General features: G+C 48.0%; 1 protein-coding gene across 1 annotated transcript in view; it reads left to right on the plus strand.

Annotated features, from left to right (window-relative positions):
• Positions 1-18,869, plus strand: part of LOC134572275 (cytochrome P450 2G1-like) — a 39,996-nt gene that overhangs the window by 10,115 nt on the left and 11,012 nt on the right. Inside the window, exon 4 of the mRNA XM_063431145.1 lies at positions 9,592-9,752. Within this exon, the coding sequence (XP_063287215.1) occupies positions 9,592-9,752 (161 nt within the window). The remainder of the gene's footprint in view (positions 1-9,591; positions 9,753-18,869) is intronic.

An 18,869-nucleotide genomic window follows, 5' to 3' on the forward strand; every position in this document is an offset into this window, starting at 1 on the left:
TTCAAAGTTCGGTAAAAACTGATATGGCTTGGTCTCCTATATGGCACTGTAGCTTCACGAAATAGTGCCATAGACATACAATGGGGGTGTCCTTTTACTCAGAAGACTTAGCTGAGCATTATTTTGGGGGTTTTAACTTAGTGGCACATATGAAATATACAAAATGCCCAGCAAAAATGCAATCCGTATGTAAAAAATGCACAAAATTATTTTTTACCACATACTTTGGCATGTAATGGTAAAAAAATGGGGGCATGTTAAGGCACAATATGCACCTTATGAGATACCCTGGGGTGTCTACTTTTACAAATGGTAGGCCTTTGTGGGGTTTTTTTGAACAGTCAAACTGTTATAATAACCCAAATGGAAGCATAGGCTCATTAAATCCGTCTCTCAAAATTCTACTGTGAATACTGAAAAGGACAGGTCTCCTGTATGGCACTGTAGCTTCACGAAATAGTGCCATAGACATACAATGGGGGTGTCCTTTTACTCAGAAGACTTAGCTGAGCCTAATTTGGGGGGTTTGAACTTAGTGGCACATATGAAATATACAAAATGCCCAGCAAAAATGCAATCCGTATGTAAAATATGCACAAAATTATTTTTTACCACATACTTTGGCATGTAATGGTAAAAAAAATGGGGGCATGTTAAGGCACAATATGCACCTTATGAGATACCCTGGGGTGTCTACTTTTACAAATGGTAAACCTTTGTGGGGTTTTTTTGAACAGTCAAACTGTTATAATAACCCAAATGGAAGCATAGGCTCATTAAATCCGTCTCTCAAAATTCTACTGTGAATACTGAAAAGGACAGGTCTCCTGTATGGCACTGTAGCTTCACGAAATAGTGCCATAGACATACAATGGGGGTGTCCTTTTACTCAGAAGACTTAGCCGAGCATAATTTGGGGTTTTGAACTTAGTGGCACATATGAAATATACAAAATGCCCAGCAAAAATGCAATCCGTATGTAAAAAATGCACAAAATTATTTTTTACCACATACTTTGGCATGTAATGGTAAAACAATGGGGGCATGTTAAGGCACAATATGCACCTTATGAGATACCCTGGGGTGTCTACTTTTACAAATGGTAGGCCTTTGTGGGGTTTTTTTGAACAGTCAAACTGTTATAATACCCCAAATGGAAGCATAGGCTCATTAAATCCGTCTCTCAAAATTCTACTGTGAATACTGAAAAGGACAGGTCTCCTATATGGCACTGTAGCTTCACGAAATAGTGCCAAAGACATACAATGGGGGTACCGTAAGGTAACGGATCACCTGGCACCCCGACTTGGTACCTCCGTTAATGGATGCTCCTAGTGCTTCCTGAGGACTCCAAGCACTCTGGCAGACACCACAATCACCGAATCCGAGAACCTTTAAATTCTCCCAAGCGTATGAATGCTGTAGACCATTGAATAGGAACCATACGAATAGGCTTGTACTCCTAGCAGTCAACTGGAACAGCATACAATAAATCCTTCCCCCAATAATGAGACGACACATCACTTTGAGGGTAAAACAGGAACTCTGGACTGGCTCATCCAGCCTGGCTTTTATTACACTAATCCACATACAGGCCACACCCAGGGGGAGGCATAAAATAACCAATCACATACATGGTTCAGCCCACACATCCCCTCCCCTCAGATAACATTAAACTCAATTATCCGGTACACTTTTTCAGCCAAGTTCTGTATGTACCCCAAAACCCGGGGGTACACCTTTAAATCCAGCATCGCTGGATAGCCCTTATTCAGGGGGACAACATATCCAAAATTCAAGTAATTCGGATGAATGGTTCGTGAGATATGGGGTTCCAAAGATTTGACCGACCGCATGGGTAAAGTATCCGAAAACAGTTCCATGCATTTTGGCCCTGCGGTCGGTCACAAACAAGGGAATGAAAACAGGCGAATTGCCTGTGTTATAGAGCCTGGAGAGGGTTTGAATGAATTCCCTTGTTTATGGGGCTCTTTCTACCGAACGGCGGGTCATTCGGTAGTTTCCATACGAATTTCTGGAAGTATGGAGGTCTCAGCGGTGTTTGCCTAGTCAAGTGTCCGATTTTAGTTCCAGACACTCGACGGCAAAACACCGCTGTTCGGTAGTTTAAGATGGCCGCCGCCACGTGTTTGTTTCCCGAATGGCGGCCACCCAGAGGACAAAGACCACACTGCACTGATTGGCAATTACCTGTTTGCAACATTGTTGCAAACGGTAATTGGAGGCACACTCATTCCTGGGTGGTCTGGTTGTTCGGTAGTTTCACTCAATATACTGAATGGAGTGATTCTACCGAACAATCAGATGAATGTTGCATACAAATCACCCAGGATACACTTAACACATCTATAAATACATATATAATATTACAGGCAGTACACTCGAATATGCTTCACAGTCTTAAAGGGACAGTAGTCCCAAAAGTCCCAATATGTCCATAGATGCTGTTAAAAGGGCCAGTAGCAGCAATATACAGTACAATATGCCCCAAATAACCCAGGGGCCATAGTCAGTAGGTAGGAGGCTAGCAAACAGGCTTCTCCAGGGCCCAGTGGCGAGGTTGGTTTCGCCACATTTCTCCCCTTTTCCAAACAGACTAACAGGGTACCTGACCTCTTGCCGGTCAGTGCCCTTGTTAGTCCAGCAGCCCACCCACAAAACAGAAACAGCAGTACAGCCCACCCACAATAAATGGTTACTACACCTGAGTAATGGAAAAACTTGTCCAGGTCCAGGTGCCTCACCCCGGCTGTGTGGGGGACTGGTAGGCTGTTTTGGTGGGTTGCTGAGTGGGCAGAGACCAGCGGTACTCTGCCCTGGTGCCAGCACTACTACAGGAGTAGTCTGGTTGGAGCCTGGTTGCTGGAGACCGACTGTCTCCCCTTTAGCTGCGCAGCTCTGCTGCTGGAGACCGACTGTCTCCCCTTTAGTTACACAGCTCTGCTGCTGGAGACAGACTTTCTCCACTTTGGCTAAACAGCCCTGTTGTGGGGGGGCAGGACCGACCGTCCCTACCCCCTGTGCTGGAAGTGCAGAGACCACGGTCCCATCTGCACAGGTGTGGGGCTTACAGTCTCCCCCTGGTACATTAAGCTGCCGCTGGGGAGAGGTGGTAACCAGCTCCTCTCCCATTAGAACACTCTGCCCATTGATGATCCGCCGCTGGGGAGAGGTGGTAACAATCTCCTCTCCCATGCCTACTTTCAGTCTTTGTGGAGGGAGACCGACTGTCTCTCCTCCCAATTCAGTGTCCTGCTGCTGGGGAATAGAGACTGGGCTCTCTATTCCCAAAAAATCACGCTGCTGCTGGGGGGTAGGACCAACTACCTCTGCCCCCTGTAACTCAGCCTTCCGCTGGGGAGGGAGGACGCTGCTCTCCTCTCCCTGCACTTCACACTGTCTTCCCGGCATATCACTCTGCTGCTGGGGGATAGGACCAACTACCTCTGCCCCCTGTAACTCAGCCTGCCGCTGGGGAATGGAGACTGGGCTCCCAATTCCCTGCAATTCACACTGCCGCTGGGGAATGGAGACTGGGCTCCCAATTCCCAACAAATCACACTGCCGCTGGGGAGGGAGGACGGCCCCTTCAGCTCCCTGTAACTTGGGCGCAGAGACCACGGTCCCATCTGCGCTGGTGTGGGGCTTACGGTCTCCCCTTGGTGGGTTAGGCTGCCGCTGGAGAGAGGGTGTAACAAGCTCCTCTCTCTGAACTGTAACCTGCCGCTGGGGAGCAAGGATGGCCCCTTCAGCTCCCTGTAACTTGGGCACAGAGACCACGGTCCCATCTGCGCTGGTGAGGGGTTTACTGTCTCCCCTTGGTGGGTTAGGTTGTCGGTGGGGAGAGGGGGTAACAAACTCCTCTCCCTTACACACCTTCAACCGCTGGGGAGAGGGGATAACAGGCTCCTCTCCCTGCACCGTAGACTGCCGCTGGGGAGCAAGAACGGCACTTTCAGCTCCCTGTAACGCACACTGCCGCTGGGGATCTGGGCCGACTGCCCAGCATCCCTGTAGGGCCGGTAGAGAGACCGCAGTCCCATCTCCACCTGCCATCTGTGGGTCTTCCCAGGACCAATCCGTGAGGCCCCTCAACATTTGTGAGTAAGGGCCACCTGCTTCCCCACCTGGCAACTCTGGCTGCTGCTGGGGATCTGGGCCGGCTGCCCAGCATCCCGGTGGGCCCGGTGGAGAGACCTTGGTCCCATCTCTACCTGCCTGTTGTGGTTCCTCACAGGACCAGTCTATGAGGACCCCCACTTCGGGTTCCTCCCGCCGCCTCAGGGAAAGACGGCTAACCTCCTCGGATGCAGCCTCTACTCGGCTGCTGTAACGCTCCTGCTGCTGAGCATACTTCCTCTCTTTCGCCAACCGGAATTCTCGGTCCAGCCTTGTGTTTCGCTCAGCCATGACCTGGTTCCAGATCACCCGGCGTGTCTCCATGGGTATATCATCCCCATACTCGGCCACTCGCTGCCTCACCTCGGCCAGCCAATCATCTCCAGAGCCAGAACCTTCCATACTAGTCTGCTCCCAGGGGCGCTGCACGACTGCTAGCGTTGCCCTCAATTTGTAAATCCAAACGTACTGTGTCTCCGAGCTGCTTTACCTCGCACTAGGACGCCCTCCCACCGCTGCCACCAATGTAACGGATCACCTGGCACCCCGACTTGGTACCTCCGTTAATGGATGCTCCTAGTGCTTCCTGAGGACTCCAAGCACTCTGGCAGACACCACAATCACCGAATCCGAGAACCTTTAAATTCTCCCAAGCGTATGAATGCTGTAGACCATTGAATAGGAACCATACGAATAGGCTTGTACTCCTAGCAGTCAACTGGAACAGCATACAATAAATCCTTCCCCCAATAATGAGACGACACATCACTTTGAGGGTAAAACAGGAACTCTGGACTGGCTCATCCAGCCTGGCTTTTATTACACTAATCCACATACAGGCCACACCCAGGGGGAGGCATAAAATAACCAATCACATACATGGTTCAGCCCACACATCCCCTCCCCTCAGATAACATTAAACTCAATTATCCGGTACACTTTTTCAGCCAAGTTCTGTATGTACCCCAAAACCCGGGGGTACACCTTTAAATCCAGCATCGCTGGATAGCCCTTATTCAGGGGGACAACATATCCAAAATTCAAGTAATTCGGATGAATGGTTCGTGAGATATGGGGTTCCAAAGATTTGACCGACCGCATGGGTAAAGTATCCGAAAACAGTTCCATGCATTTTGGCCCTGCGGTCGGTCACAAACAAGGGAATGAAAACAGGCGAATTGCCTGTGTTATAGAGCCTGGAGAGGGTTTGAATGAATTCCCTTGTTTATGGGGCTCTTTCTACCGAACGGCGGGTCATTCGGTAGTTTCCATACGAATTTCTGGAAGTATGGAGGTCTCAGCGGTGTTTGCCTAGTCAAGTGTCCGATTTTAGTTCCAGACACTCGACGGCAAAACACCGCTGTTCGGTAGTTTAAGATGGCCGCCGCCACGTGTTTGTTTCCCGAATGGCGGCCACCCAGAGGACAAAGACCACACTGCACTGATTGGCAATTACCTGTTTGCAACATTGTTGCAAACGGTAATTGGAGGCACACTCATTCCTGGGTGGTCTGGTTGTTCGGTAGTTTCACTCAATATACTGAATGGAGTGATTCTACCGAACAATCAGATGAATGTTGCATACAAATCACCCAGGATACACTTAACACATCTATAAATACATATATAATATTACAGGCAGTACACTCGAATATGCTTCACAGTCTTAAAGGGACAGTAGTCCCAAAAGTCCCAATATGTCCATAGATGCTGTTAAAAGGGCCAGTAGCAGCAATATACAGTACAATATGCCCCAAATAACCCAGGGGCCATAGTCAGTAGGTAGGAGGCTAGCAAACAGGCTTCTCCAGGGCCCAGTGGCGAGGTTGGTTTCGCCACACCGTTGTACTCAGCAGAAGTAACTGAACACATAATAAAACTTTGTACAGGAATAGCACACACCAACTTTACAAAATACACATGAGAAGTTCTTTGTTATAAGTTTGTGTGCGAAAACCCCCAAAAAACACAATTTTACTCCAATATTTAGCAGAGGTTGGCGGTAAAATGGCTACGTAGAAAGTGTCAAAACAACCTTAGGTAAATAGCCTGTGGTGTCTACTTTATATAAATATATACTTTTGTGTGGCAATTTTGTTTTCTTTTATGGCTATAAAGCTTACAAGACAAACATACCAAATTCTAAAATCGCTCCATATTAAAAGTTTATTTTACTCCTTGTGCTTTGTGACCTGTAACTACCAAAAAAAACCTGAAAATCCCAGACACATTATATATTCTGTAAATCAGAACAACTAAATGAATTTATTTTTAATTACTTGCCTTAACCTGCACTAATTAGGCACACATTATTATTGCAAAAACTGTAAAAAAAATCGAATTTTTTCATTTTTTTTGCATTTTTCTGTATTTTTTTTATAATAAATAAGCATGTATATATATATATATATATATGTTACATCAAATGAAAGCCCTTTCTGTCCTTTAAAAAACGGTATATAATATGCGTCGGTGCAATAAATTAGTCAAATGCAAATTGCAGTTGAACGCAAACACCAAAAAATGCCGTTGTCACAAAGTGAAAGACAAGCTTCCGAAGCTCTGTCCTTAAGGGGTTAAATATATCTGTATATATATATATAAATAAAACAGTGTTGGCTACCTCATCCTCCTCCTCCATCGCCACGGTCACCGCCTCCTCAACCTATGGGTCACTTTGTATAAACTAGGTACACATTAGCAAAGGCTTGCGAATGCCTTTTCTCCATGCATCAGGACTGCAAGAAATGCACCGCAGGCCGCATATGTTACTTTATTTGTATGTCCCAATATTTTGTTGGCTACCACAATTAAAAAAACCAAAACATAAAATACAGTTTTCGCTACCTCATCCTCCTCCTCCATCGCCACGTTCACCGCCTCCTCAACCTATGGGTCACTTAGTATAAACTAGGTACACATTGGCAGATACTTGTGAAGGCCTTTTCTCCATGCATCAGGAGTTGAGCATTTCTCCATGCATCAGGACTGCAAGAAATGCACCGCAGGCTGCAAATGTTACTTTATTTGTATGTCCCAATATTTTGTGGGCTACCACAATAAAAAAAACACAAGAAAACATAAAATAGAGCATTGGCTACCTCATCCTCCACCGCCACGGTCACCGCCTACTCAACCTATGGGTCACTTAGTATAAACCAGGTACACATTAGCAGAGGCTTGTGAAGGCCTTTTCTCCATGCATCAGGAGTTGAGCATTTCTCCATGCATCAGGAGTTGAGCATTTCTCCATGCATCAGGACTGCAAGAAATGCACCGCAGGCCGCAATTGTTTCTTTTTTTATATGTTCCAATATTTTGTGGGCTACCCCAATTAAAATAAAAAATGTATATATAAAAAACAGTGTTGGCTACCTCCTCCTCCACCGCCACTTCCACCTACACCGCCACGGTCACTGCCTCCTCAACCTATGGGTCACTCAGTATAAACTATGTACACAATAGCAGAGGCTTGTGAAGGCCTTTTCTCCATGCATCAGGAGTTGAGCTCAGTTTGAACAATGAAAGAGAATACCCTGCACTCCAACCCTCTCTCAAATGGATAATTCCGGTGATCCTCCTGACAGCCATGCTTTAGATTTTGATTTATGTTCTTCCAAAGCTAAAATCAAAGATTCCATCTAGTGCTATTTTATGGCTCAGCTGTATTTTTAATTTTTATGTTATTTTAAGTGATTTCCCTATCCCTCATTTGTTCTACTCTTACCCCCATTTTACTTGCTTTTGCAGCTCTCTAGCTCTTTCAAGGAGTTTTTTAGAGGGATTTTTGTGGCCAAAAGTTCGGGTCCCCATTGACTTTAATTGGGTTTGGGTTCGGGGTCAAGTTCGAGCCCAAACCCGGACTTTTTTTCAAAGTTCGGCAGAACACGCTAGACCCGAACATAATAATATCCGAACAACTCTAGTGATAATACATTAATCTTCCAGTACTCTCCAGGTAAGTCCTGGGATGTAAATATTACTATTACCCAACGTACCGTATATACTCTAGTATAAGCCGACCCGAATATAAGCCGAGGCCCCTAATTTTACCCCAAAAAACTGGGAAAACTTATTGACTCGAGTATAAGACTAGGGTGGAAAATGCAGCAGCTACTGGTAAATTTCTAAATAAAATTAGATCCTAAAAAAATTATATTAACTGAATATTTATTTACAGTGTGTGTATATAATGAATGCAGTGTGTGCGTGTATGAATGCAGTGTGTGTATGCAGTGTGTGTATGAATGCAGTGTGTGTATATAATGAATGCAGTGCAGTGTGTGTATGAGTGTGTGTATGAATGCAGTGTGTGTGAGTGCAGTGTGTGTGTGTGTGAGTGCAGAGCATTGGTGGGGGTGGGCATTTTATTAATTATTATTATTTAAATTATTATTGTAATATATATTTTTTTAATGTTGTTATTATATTTTTTATTATTATTATTTTTTTGTATTTTTCTTTTTTTTTTCGTCCCCCCTCCCTGCTTGTTAGCTGGCCAGGGAGGGGGGCTCTCACTCCCTGGTGGTCCAGTGGATGGGCTGTAGGAGGGGGGCTGTCAGGAAGCTGTAACTTACCTTCACCGCAGCTCCTGTCAGCTCCCTTCTCTCTCCTCCGTCCGTACAGCTCCCAGGTCAGCTTCCTCTGCAACTCTCGCGGCCGCGCGGAGCGTTGCCACGGTAACCCGTGGCAACGCTCTGACCCCGCGGCTCTCGCGAGAGTTGCAGAGGAAGCTGACCTGGGAGCTGTACGGACGGAGGAGAGAGAAGGGAGCTGACAGGAGCTGCGGTGAAGGTAAGTTACAGCTTCCTGACAGCCCCCAGTCCTTGTCTGTATTATGGCAATGAAAATTGCCATAATACAGACAACTGACTCGAGTATAAGACGAGTGGGGGTTTTTCAGCACAAAAAATGTGCTGAAAAACTCGTCTTATACTCGAGTATATACGGTAATTATACTCACCCAACAAACTCTGTGAGTAAACGTATGTTGCTGAGAATAAAATCTGTGACTGAGATCTAGAAGTTAGAAGAGGTAGGTAATCTTCGGTACTCCAGATGTTCTAGTCTACATTTCCCCTTGTAGTCCACAACATCTGGAGTGCAGGAGGTTGCCTAACCTTGAGCTAGAGCAATTGTCACTATTTCAGTAAACATATATATATTTTTTTTATTATATGTTTGTCACATACATCTCTGTATTTTTAATAGTTTGTGTCATGAAAGCAATGTCATCCAACAGTCAATAGATTCTCCAAGTCCTTGTCCTAGCAGGACCAAGAACAATCAGTAAGAGACTGCATATGTCCTCCACCTGTTATGGCATGGTGGGGCAAGCAGTCCATAATATAAGGATTTTGTTTAATGAATTGTTTAACTATTCTAACACTCTGTGGGTCCCTGAATTTTGAAATCATTGGTGAAGTTTCTTTGTATCTCTCTTCCCTTTAGGACAGTCAATTGACCCAGCTGTTCTAATTTCCAAAGCTGTATCAAATGTCATCTCCTCGGTGGTGTTCGGTAAACGCTTCGAGTACACTGATAAAAAGTTTCATAGGATGCTTGATATATTTACCGAAACATTTGAACTGATGAGTTCCACCTGGGGACAGGTAAGACTATGACAACAAATTGACATTCTACTGTTATCATCTTACTGTATTCCAACACAGGACAATCCCTTTAACATGTTAAACACGTGTCATTCAATATATCATTTCTGCGTTGGCCACATTTGGAAAGTAATTGTTTTAATAGAGTAGGATTTATGAGTTTATCTATATGGTTCTTCCTGTATTCACATTTACAGGGGAATTGACTGAAACTATTTTTTTGTCCTGAAATTTTTTTTTTTTTAAATGGTGTAACGGACCGTTTTGCTCACCAGAGGTTAAAAACCGTTTAGGCGATATTCCCCTTTCCAGATGCACCGACAGCTACTGTAAGCACCAATCCCCCGAACTGAAAACACATGAACCCTGGAAATATCTGAACAGAAAAACCATACGAAAGGGTTACACTCCTGGCAATCGGCATACAATCCAAATCCCCCAATAACGAGACGACACTTCGTTTTAAGGTCAAGCAGAATCTGACTGTCCTGGCACATACAGCCTCTTTTATTCCCAATCCACAACCACAGTACAGCCCACAGGGATTAACAGAACAACCAAACAATCCGTACAATACACACAGACACTCCCACACAAAATCCTCCCCTCTGCCTGTGATATGATTACTGAACACAATGGGTAATCTCATTATCACAGGCAGATAAATACTGTTTTTACACATTATTTATAACTTCTAAAATATACATGTCACAAACATAAAACATACATTTTCATAATCAGCATGCGAGAAATAAATACATACTCAAAAATGAGGGCAATCGGTTCAGGGGTTAAAAAGTTATATGGAAGTCCTTTAGGACCGACTGCAAGCACAATTTCATGCCCAAAACGGTTCCATAGATTTGGGCTGTGCAGTCGGTCTATTTCAGGCTGAAAAAATGACTAAGTCCCATTCGAACGAGCGTTCAAATCTTCGAACAGGACTTAGTCTCTGCGGCTGCAAAATCACCGTGGGTGAAGGTAAGGCTCAGCGGTGTTTGCGGAACTGTGTAGCTGATTTCAGTTCCATGAATTTGGCTACACATACCGCTGACCGCATGGAATGAACCAAGATGGCCGCCGCCACATGTTCATTTTTCGAATGGCAGCCACTTCGACTACTTCGGCACTTTGACGGCATTCGAAGTGCCAATTTAAAAGTACAAACCCTTTCTCTGGGAGTTAAATGGCCAGCAGCAGCACACCAAAAATCCATTATGCCTAAATCTTGTAATTAAAGGGCCACATCTTCCCAGGCCATAGTCAGAAGGCAAGAGGCGGGCAAGCAGGCTTCTCCAGTGCACAGTGGCGAGGTTGGTTTCGCCACAAATGGAAATAATGTTCATGTATACATGACATTTGCACAGACGTTATTCGGCATGTGCTAAAACTTTTATATAAACCTTTGTACAGACGATATTCGTCATGCACTATAACCTTAAACTAAATAAGACACGGACACAGTTAATTCTGTTGGAGTATAAAGTCCACAGCTTTTATTAATTAAATTATTAATTAAATTATCATAAATTAACATAATTAACATAATTTAGGGTCATTGTCCAACTATACATTAAATTACTATACCCCCCACACAGTACCCTTGACAATGACCCTACCAATTGAACAATATATAACAAATAACAATTCACTTGAAACACGGCCTACCAAAGAGGCCCCACATCATATTGTTAACTGTAGGGGTGTACCTCAGACACCCCTACACCCACAGGTTCGTCGCCACCGAAGAGCTAGAACCAACCAGTCCTTAATTCCATCAGGCCTACACCTCGGCCTGTCCAGTCCAAACTCTACGCCAAATTCCAATTTCTACTATGCCCTGTTCCGCCGCTGTGACTGAAACGGAACTGCTAAACCGAGGGAGGGTGGGTGGGACAATTTACAGGTAAGAAAGGCTCTGGTTAAAATGGCCCCTATTCTAAAATGGCTGCTCTTTATACTCCCTGTCTCCGCCCCCAAGCTCCATTAAATTAAGCCAACCCCCAAACACTAGCACCTGCCCACTTCCTGGCTCTGTCAAGGCCCACTCCTCCTACTGCGTTGTTCCATGGGCTTCATGACATTTGCACAGACGTTATTCGGCATGTGCTAAAACTTTTATATAAACCTTTGTACAGACGATATTCGTCATGCACTATAACCTTAAACTAAATAAGACACGGACACAGTTAATTCTGTTGGAGTATAAAGTCCACAGCTTTTATTAATTAAATTATTAATTAAATTATCATAAATTAACATAATTAACATAATTTAGGGTCATTGTCCAACTATACATTAAATTACTATACCCCCCACACAGTACCCTTGACAATGACCCTACCAATTGAACAATATATAACAAATAACAATTCACTTGAAACACGGCCTACCAAAGAGGCCCCACATCATATTGTTAACTGTAGGGGTGTACCTCAGACACCCCTACACCCACAGGTTCGTCGCCACCGAAGAGCTAGAACCAACCAGTCCTTAATTCCATCAGGCCTACACCTCGGCCTGTCCAGTCCAAACTCTACGCCAAATTCCAATTTCTACTATGCCCTGTTCCGCCGCTGTGACTGAAACGGAACTGCTAAACCGAGGGAGGGTGGGTGGGACAATTTACAGGTAAGAAAGGCTCTGGTTAAAATGGCCCCTATTCTAAAATGGCTGCTCTTTATACTCCCTGTCTCCGCCCCCAAGCTCCATTAAATTAAGCCAACCCCCAAACACTAGCACCTGCCCACTTCCTGGCTCTGTCAAGGCCCACTCCTCCTACTGCGTTGTTCCATGGGCTTCATGACATTTGCACAGACGTTATTCGGCATGTGCTAAAACTTTTATATAAACCTTTGTACAGACGATATTCGTCATGCACTATAACCTTAAACTAAATAAGACACGGACACAGTTAATTCTGTTGGAGTATAAAGTCCACAGCTTTTATTAATTAAATTATTAATTAAATTATCATAAATTAACATAATTAACATAATTTAGGGTCATTGTCCAACTATACATTAAATTACTCTACCCCCCACACAGTACCCTTGACAATGACCCTACCAATTGAACAATATATAACAAATAACAATTCACTTGAAACACGGCCTACCAAAGAGGCCCCACATCATATTGTTAACTGTAGGGGTGTACCTCAGACACCCCTACACCCACAGGTTCGTCGCCACCGAAGAGCTAGAACCAACCAGTCCTTAATTCCATCAGGCCTACACCTCGGCCTGTCCAGTCCAAACTCTACGCCAAATTCCAATTTCTACTATGCCCTGTTCCGCCACAGCACATGGCTTGACCTCCTTAAGCGCATGTGCGACCCCCACCACACCTAAACAGGGCCTGCTCAATACCTTCGTGGAACCCAAGGTTCAACAAATCGTTCCCCACGTCTGACAGGTGTACACCGTCCCTCCTGAAATACCCAGGTAACATGCCCTCCAACTCTCTGTGACGCACCACTACGCCCCCAGAACGTCTAATAAAAACTGACATAATCTTATTAACCTTACCCCTCGATTGAGCTATTGCAGCCGGGTCCCTGGCGTGCCGCCACGCAAATCGCGGAACCATTTCTGACCACACCACCACCACGCCAGGAACCAGCTCCCTCAGCCGATCTACATCCCTTTTCATCCTTCTCACCAATTCCCTTTGCGGAATCCCACCTAAGTCGTTCCCTCCTCCATGAATCAATACCACATCCGGGACCGACCCACCAACCACTTTCTGAAACAAGAAATTACACAAACTCTGCCAACTTGCGCCCCTGAAACCAAACCAACATAGAGTCACTCGTTCCAAAGGAAAGCCCAGCTGTGATCCGCTTCTGCGAACTGCGGCTCTCTTCTCCGCCCAGTACACATACGAGTGGCCCAGCAACCAAACTTTCAAACCTGAAAAGAGACAAAATTAGTGGCAGAACAAAGGCAACGTCCCCATCCCCAGATACTTGCACCCTAGCAATTACACCAACTTATCAGGCCTTACATACGAGCGGAATCGCACGGACTCCCACCTCCCTATTTGCTTGATCTTCTCGTCCCCCAAACCTAAACGCGCAGCTTCCGTCGCTGCCCCAATGCGAAAGGAGTGCGTCCCAAATTGACTCGGCTCTAAGCCCATTCTCTGCAGACCCATTCGAAAAACCCGCAGAAACTGAAATCTCGACAACGCTGAACCATCGGCGTGTAAAAAGAAACAACTCTTACCTTCTGGCCGCACCTCACAGTACCTTTTGCCACAAGCCACCGGGCAAGCCTCTGACCCTGGCAACTCATACAGTACCACCGCACGTCCCTTGCCGTACACGTCCGTTTTAGACCGTCGCAGCCACATCTGCACCTGATCATTACCTACGACCACGTCTTTGAACATCAAACCGCCGTTCCCCGACTTGTTGGCACTCACCAGCTCACTAATGCGAAAAGCCCCCAAAAACGCCCAGACAAACGCCCCGGAAAATAGTGTCACTTCGAAAGGGGAATTACACAGATCGATCAACACACTTAACAGGTTTTGCAAGACCGAAAACGACACTGGTCGCCTCGGGTCCGCGAGCCTCTTACCCTTCTTAAAGCCCTTCAAAGCCTGGCGTATTAGAAAATTCTTCGTAATGTCCTCCCACCCGTTGAACTTGAACAAAAACGCCATGGCAGACATGCACCTATCTATCACGGCCGGCGACGCTTGTTTAGCAAACAAGCGACACAGTACCCATAACAGCACATCCACCCTCTGCCCTTGCGAACTGTCACCCCCTACCTGCTGTACCGCCTCGTCCCATTCTTTCCAAACCTTGACATAGCCTGACCAAGTGCTCGGCGCAAGGGAATTCTTTATACACTCCCCAAGCATGCGGTCCCGAGCTGCCACATCTCGCCAGGGCAAGCCTGCCCCTGTGCCAAAGCTTCCGGCGCCGCTTCCCGAAATCGTTCCCACTGAAAACGAGAAAGCGCATCAGCTACCACATTCAACATACCAGGGATGTGCCTAGCCCTAAACACCAAATTAAAAGACATACAAAGAAGGACAAAACGCCGCAGCAAACACAAAACAGGGGGGGACGACGCCGACAAACTATTGAGCGCCTGTACTACCGCCATGTTATCCGAGTGAAATATAATATGCTTGTTGGACAACACCCGCCCCCACAAACTCACCGCTACCACCACCGGGAATAGCTCCAGAAAAGCTAGATTTTTAATCAGCGAGCTTTGCCTCCAGGCCTCCGGCCATGGCTCAGCGCACCAGTGACCCCCCAGGTAAGCCCCAAAGCCTACGCTACCAGAAGCGTCGGTGTATAGACCAACAACCTTCCCTGATGCCGCCGGCTCTCGAAAAATCACCGTTCCATTAAAATCCTGCAAGAACCGGTCCCACACCATTAAATCCGCCTTCATATCCGCCGAAACCCTAATGTAATGTGACGGCAGACGCACCTTACTCGTAGCTTGTGCGAGGCGCCTACAGAAAACCCTCCCCATGGGTATGACCCGGCACGCGAAATTAAGGCTCCCCACCAGCGATTGGAGCCCGCGCAGTGTCACTTTCTTGGCCCTCCCTACCGTGGCCACCAGCTCCCGCAGCCGTGATAATTTGTCCCCCGGTAACCTGCATTCCCATTTACAGGAGTCAATTTCTAAGCCCAAAAAACTAAAGCACGTCGTAGGCCCCACCGTCTTGTCCTCCGCCAGGGGCACCCCCACTTTATGCGCTACCCACTGAAACACGTCCAATATCTGTTTACAGCGGTCCGAATCCCGCGGGCCCACGCAAAGAAAATCATCGAGGTAATGCACCACCGCACCCTCTGCCGATTCCGTCCGCACAACCCACTCCAAGAAGGTACTAAACTTCTCGAAATAGGCGCACGAGATCGAACACCCCATAGGCAGGCACAGATCAACAAAATATTCCCCTTCAAAACAGCAACCGAGCAGATGATGGCAGTCCGGGTGTATCGGGAGCAGTCGAAATGCTGCTTCCACATCTACCTTTGCCATCAGCGCACCAAGCCCCAGCCTCCGAACCAACTCGACTGCCTTGTCAAATGACGTATAAGAGACGGAGCTAAGAGCCGTGTCGATGTCATCATTCACCGAAGCCCCTTTCGGGTACGATAAATGGTGAATCAACCTGAATTTGCCTGCCTCCTTCTTGGGAACCACGCCCAACGGGGATATTCGCAAATCGGGCAATGGCGGTGCCGAGAACGGCCCCGCCATCCTCCCCAGTTGCACTTCCTTACTTAGCTTGTCCCTCACTACCTCTGGGTGTTCCCGCACTGACTTAAGATTCCCACACAACGTACCAGGTTCCCTAACTACGTAGGGAATAAAGAACCCTTCCCGAAAACCCCGCCACAAGAAAATAGCATCTTCCCTGTTAACGTATCGCCTTAGCCAAGGCAACATCACGTCTATTTTCACCGGAGACGCTCCCAACGGGAGCTGCGGTAGCTGCCGCCCCTGCGGGACCGCTTCCCCCGCCAGACTTACCCTTTTTGAAGCAACGGTTGACACCGTGGGACCCCCCGCAGCCTGAGCATTCGTGCCGGAACCTGCAATTATTTCCCCATTTGCAATGTCCTTCGTTGAACATCCAACAGAAACCTTTCTTTTGCCCAGCCGACCCGGCCCCTGAGGCCGTGCCGGCTGCCCCAGGAAAGGGCGCCGCCTTCTGGGCCATCATAAGGCGCATCCATAACGGCAGGTCCATTTGGTCCCACCGCATGTTCGCATTCGCTGCCAGCCGCTGACGAAATTGTTCGTCGTACCTCCACCAAGCCAAACCTCCGTAGGTTCGGTACGCATCACCTATCCCATCCAAATAACAGAATAATTCTGAGCAACGCCCCGGAGCCTTCTCCCCGATTACGCTAGCTAGAATGCAGAAGGCCCTCAACCAATTCCCAAAGGTCTTAGGTATCTTGCGATACCTCCGCCTTTTCTCCTCTTCCTCCTTTTTAGCATCCTTCTTATCCTCCTCCTTCAAGTCTAAGAACTCCTCTAGGGGAAGGAGGGAAAATATCTCCACAAACTCACCTTTCCATATCTTTTCCTTCACTTCCACCTTTAAATGACATCCGAGGGGGCCCGCGAAGGACACGTGCACATTCTGCCGCGCCGCATCCGGGACATCACCTACCTCCCGCTCTTCACCCCCTCCTTCCAACCCAGACAAATCAGCCCCCGCTCCCGACTCACCTCCGCCGTGCGCGGACAGCTGTGTAACCCCGAGCCCTGTAGCTATGTCCCGACTACTCTCTCGCGCCCACACTTTCCCGAATTGCGCAGGCGACCCCTCTTTCCCAGACCAAGAATCTAAAAATGTTCTTAAATCATTTAACAACTGTCCTGGGTGTCGTGTGTGTAGGAACTCACCACTCGAACCTCTGGCCGTAGCTGGCAGCAGAGGCGCCGTCCTTCCGTCCACCTTTTCAGGCACCGGAGAATCCCGTTGTCGCCGACTCCCATCCGCCTGGACTCGCCTCGAGACCGTAGGGGTATTGCTCCGAGACCTGTAGGGAGAAGGAAATCTGGGTAGTCTGTCCTGAACCTTCCTCACCCGCCTTTCCTCCCTACGTTCCTCCCAATCCTCCTCAGCAACGCTGCGTCTCGCAGGGCGACTGCCCTCACGAGATGATCCCCTCCACCGATCACTAGGCCTCTCTCCCGGCGAACCCGATCTTCCCCGCTGACTCCTCCTCCTGCTATCCCTGGAATCACGCCTCCTGCAACATGAGCCCGCCAAGCTGCACCCGCTCCGCGCAGGTGATCTTTCCCTGCTCCCTGAACTCCTTGCTCTGCTCCTCGAAACGCTGCGCCTGACGCCAGAGAAGCGTCGTTCTGCTCTCCACTCACTCCCTGCGGCCTCCCTGTCATGAAGCTGACCCTGGGAGCGGCCAGATGGGCCCTCCCGCCTACCGCTGACATCCCGAACCAGCTTAACAGTTTGAGCACCCTGTCCCTCAACTGTCAGTGCCGAGCCAGGCCTCTCCTCGGCCGTCTGCCCCATGTCAGATTCATCTCCGCTATCCTGGCAGCCTGCCGTGTGCCCAGACCCACTCGCTCCTTGTGAGGTCCCCTTATCCCTGCATCTGTCTCCCTGACCTGCCTCAGCCTGAGACGTCCCTGCCCTCACACTGCTGTCCTGGCCTCCCCCCACGGCTTGAGGGGCCGTCATACATCCGCCATCACCATCACACCCCTGCCCTCCAGCATTCGCACTAGTGGCTGACTCACCGGGACGTGTCCGCTTCGTGCCGCCGCTCATATGACTCCCAGCCGGCCTGGCCTCCGCCCCGGCCGTCTTCCGAGATCCGCCCGGACCGTTCCTCCTGCCAGCCGCGGAACCGCGTGGCTTAGATCCATCCGCCACCATGCGCTGTGCGGCCGTCCTCGCCAGGCCGCTGCCGCGCCCACCGGAGCGAGCCATGCGCCTGCCTGGCTCTGTTGACCGGGGCTCACCCGGACCGTCGGTCACCCCACTTCCCGCTGAAGGGCTCCTCCTCCGCCGCGCTGCAGGCCCAGCGCCTGGGCTCAAACGCTGAGGTGGTCTCGTCCTCCTCGCCGGTCGACGGGCCGGTACCGCAGGAGCAGGCCCGGCAGTCCCCAACTGCTGATGAAGCCAATCCAGTCCTCTGTCCTTCACCGCTGCCCGAACACCATCCAGAATCTCATCTAGCGACGCCATAATCCTGCAGAAACGACAAAGAAAAAGAACCTCGCCGACCTGACACAATTTACAGGTAAGAAAGGCTCTGGTTAAAATGGCCCCTATTCTAAAATGGCTGCTCTTTATACTCCCTGTCTCCGCCCCCAAGCTCCATTAAATTAAGCCAACCCCCAAACACTAGCACCTGCCCACTTCCTGGCTCTGTCAAGGCCCACTCCTCCTACTGCGTTGTTCCATGGGCTTCAATATGTACAACATCATGCTATAGTGATGTCTGTGATCCTTCTGTTACCAGCAAGACTCTGGAATGAGTTTGAATTGGTCAGGGAACGTCAGATTACAAGTATAGGAAGTATCTCACTATAAATTTTTATTTACTTTGAAAGTGACTTTTCACTTAAATAAATTATTTAATGAAAT

The sequence above is a fragment of the Pelobates fuscus genome, chromosome 9 (genome assembly GCF_036172605.1).
Source record: "Pelobates fuscus isolate aPelFus1 chromosome 9, aPelFus1.pri, whole genome shotgun sequence".
NCBI classification, from domain to species: domain Eukaryota; kingdom Metazoa; phylum Chordata; class Amphibia; order Anura; family Pelobatidae; genus Pelobates; species Pelobates fuscus.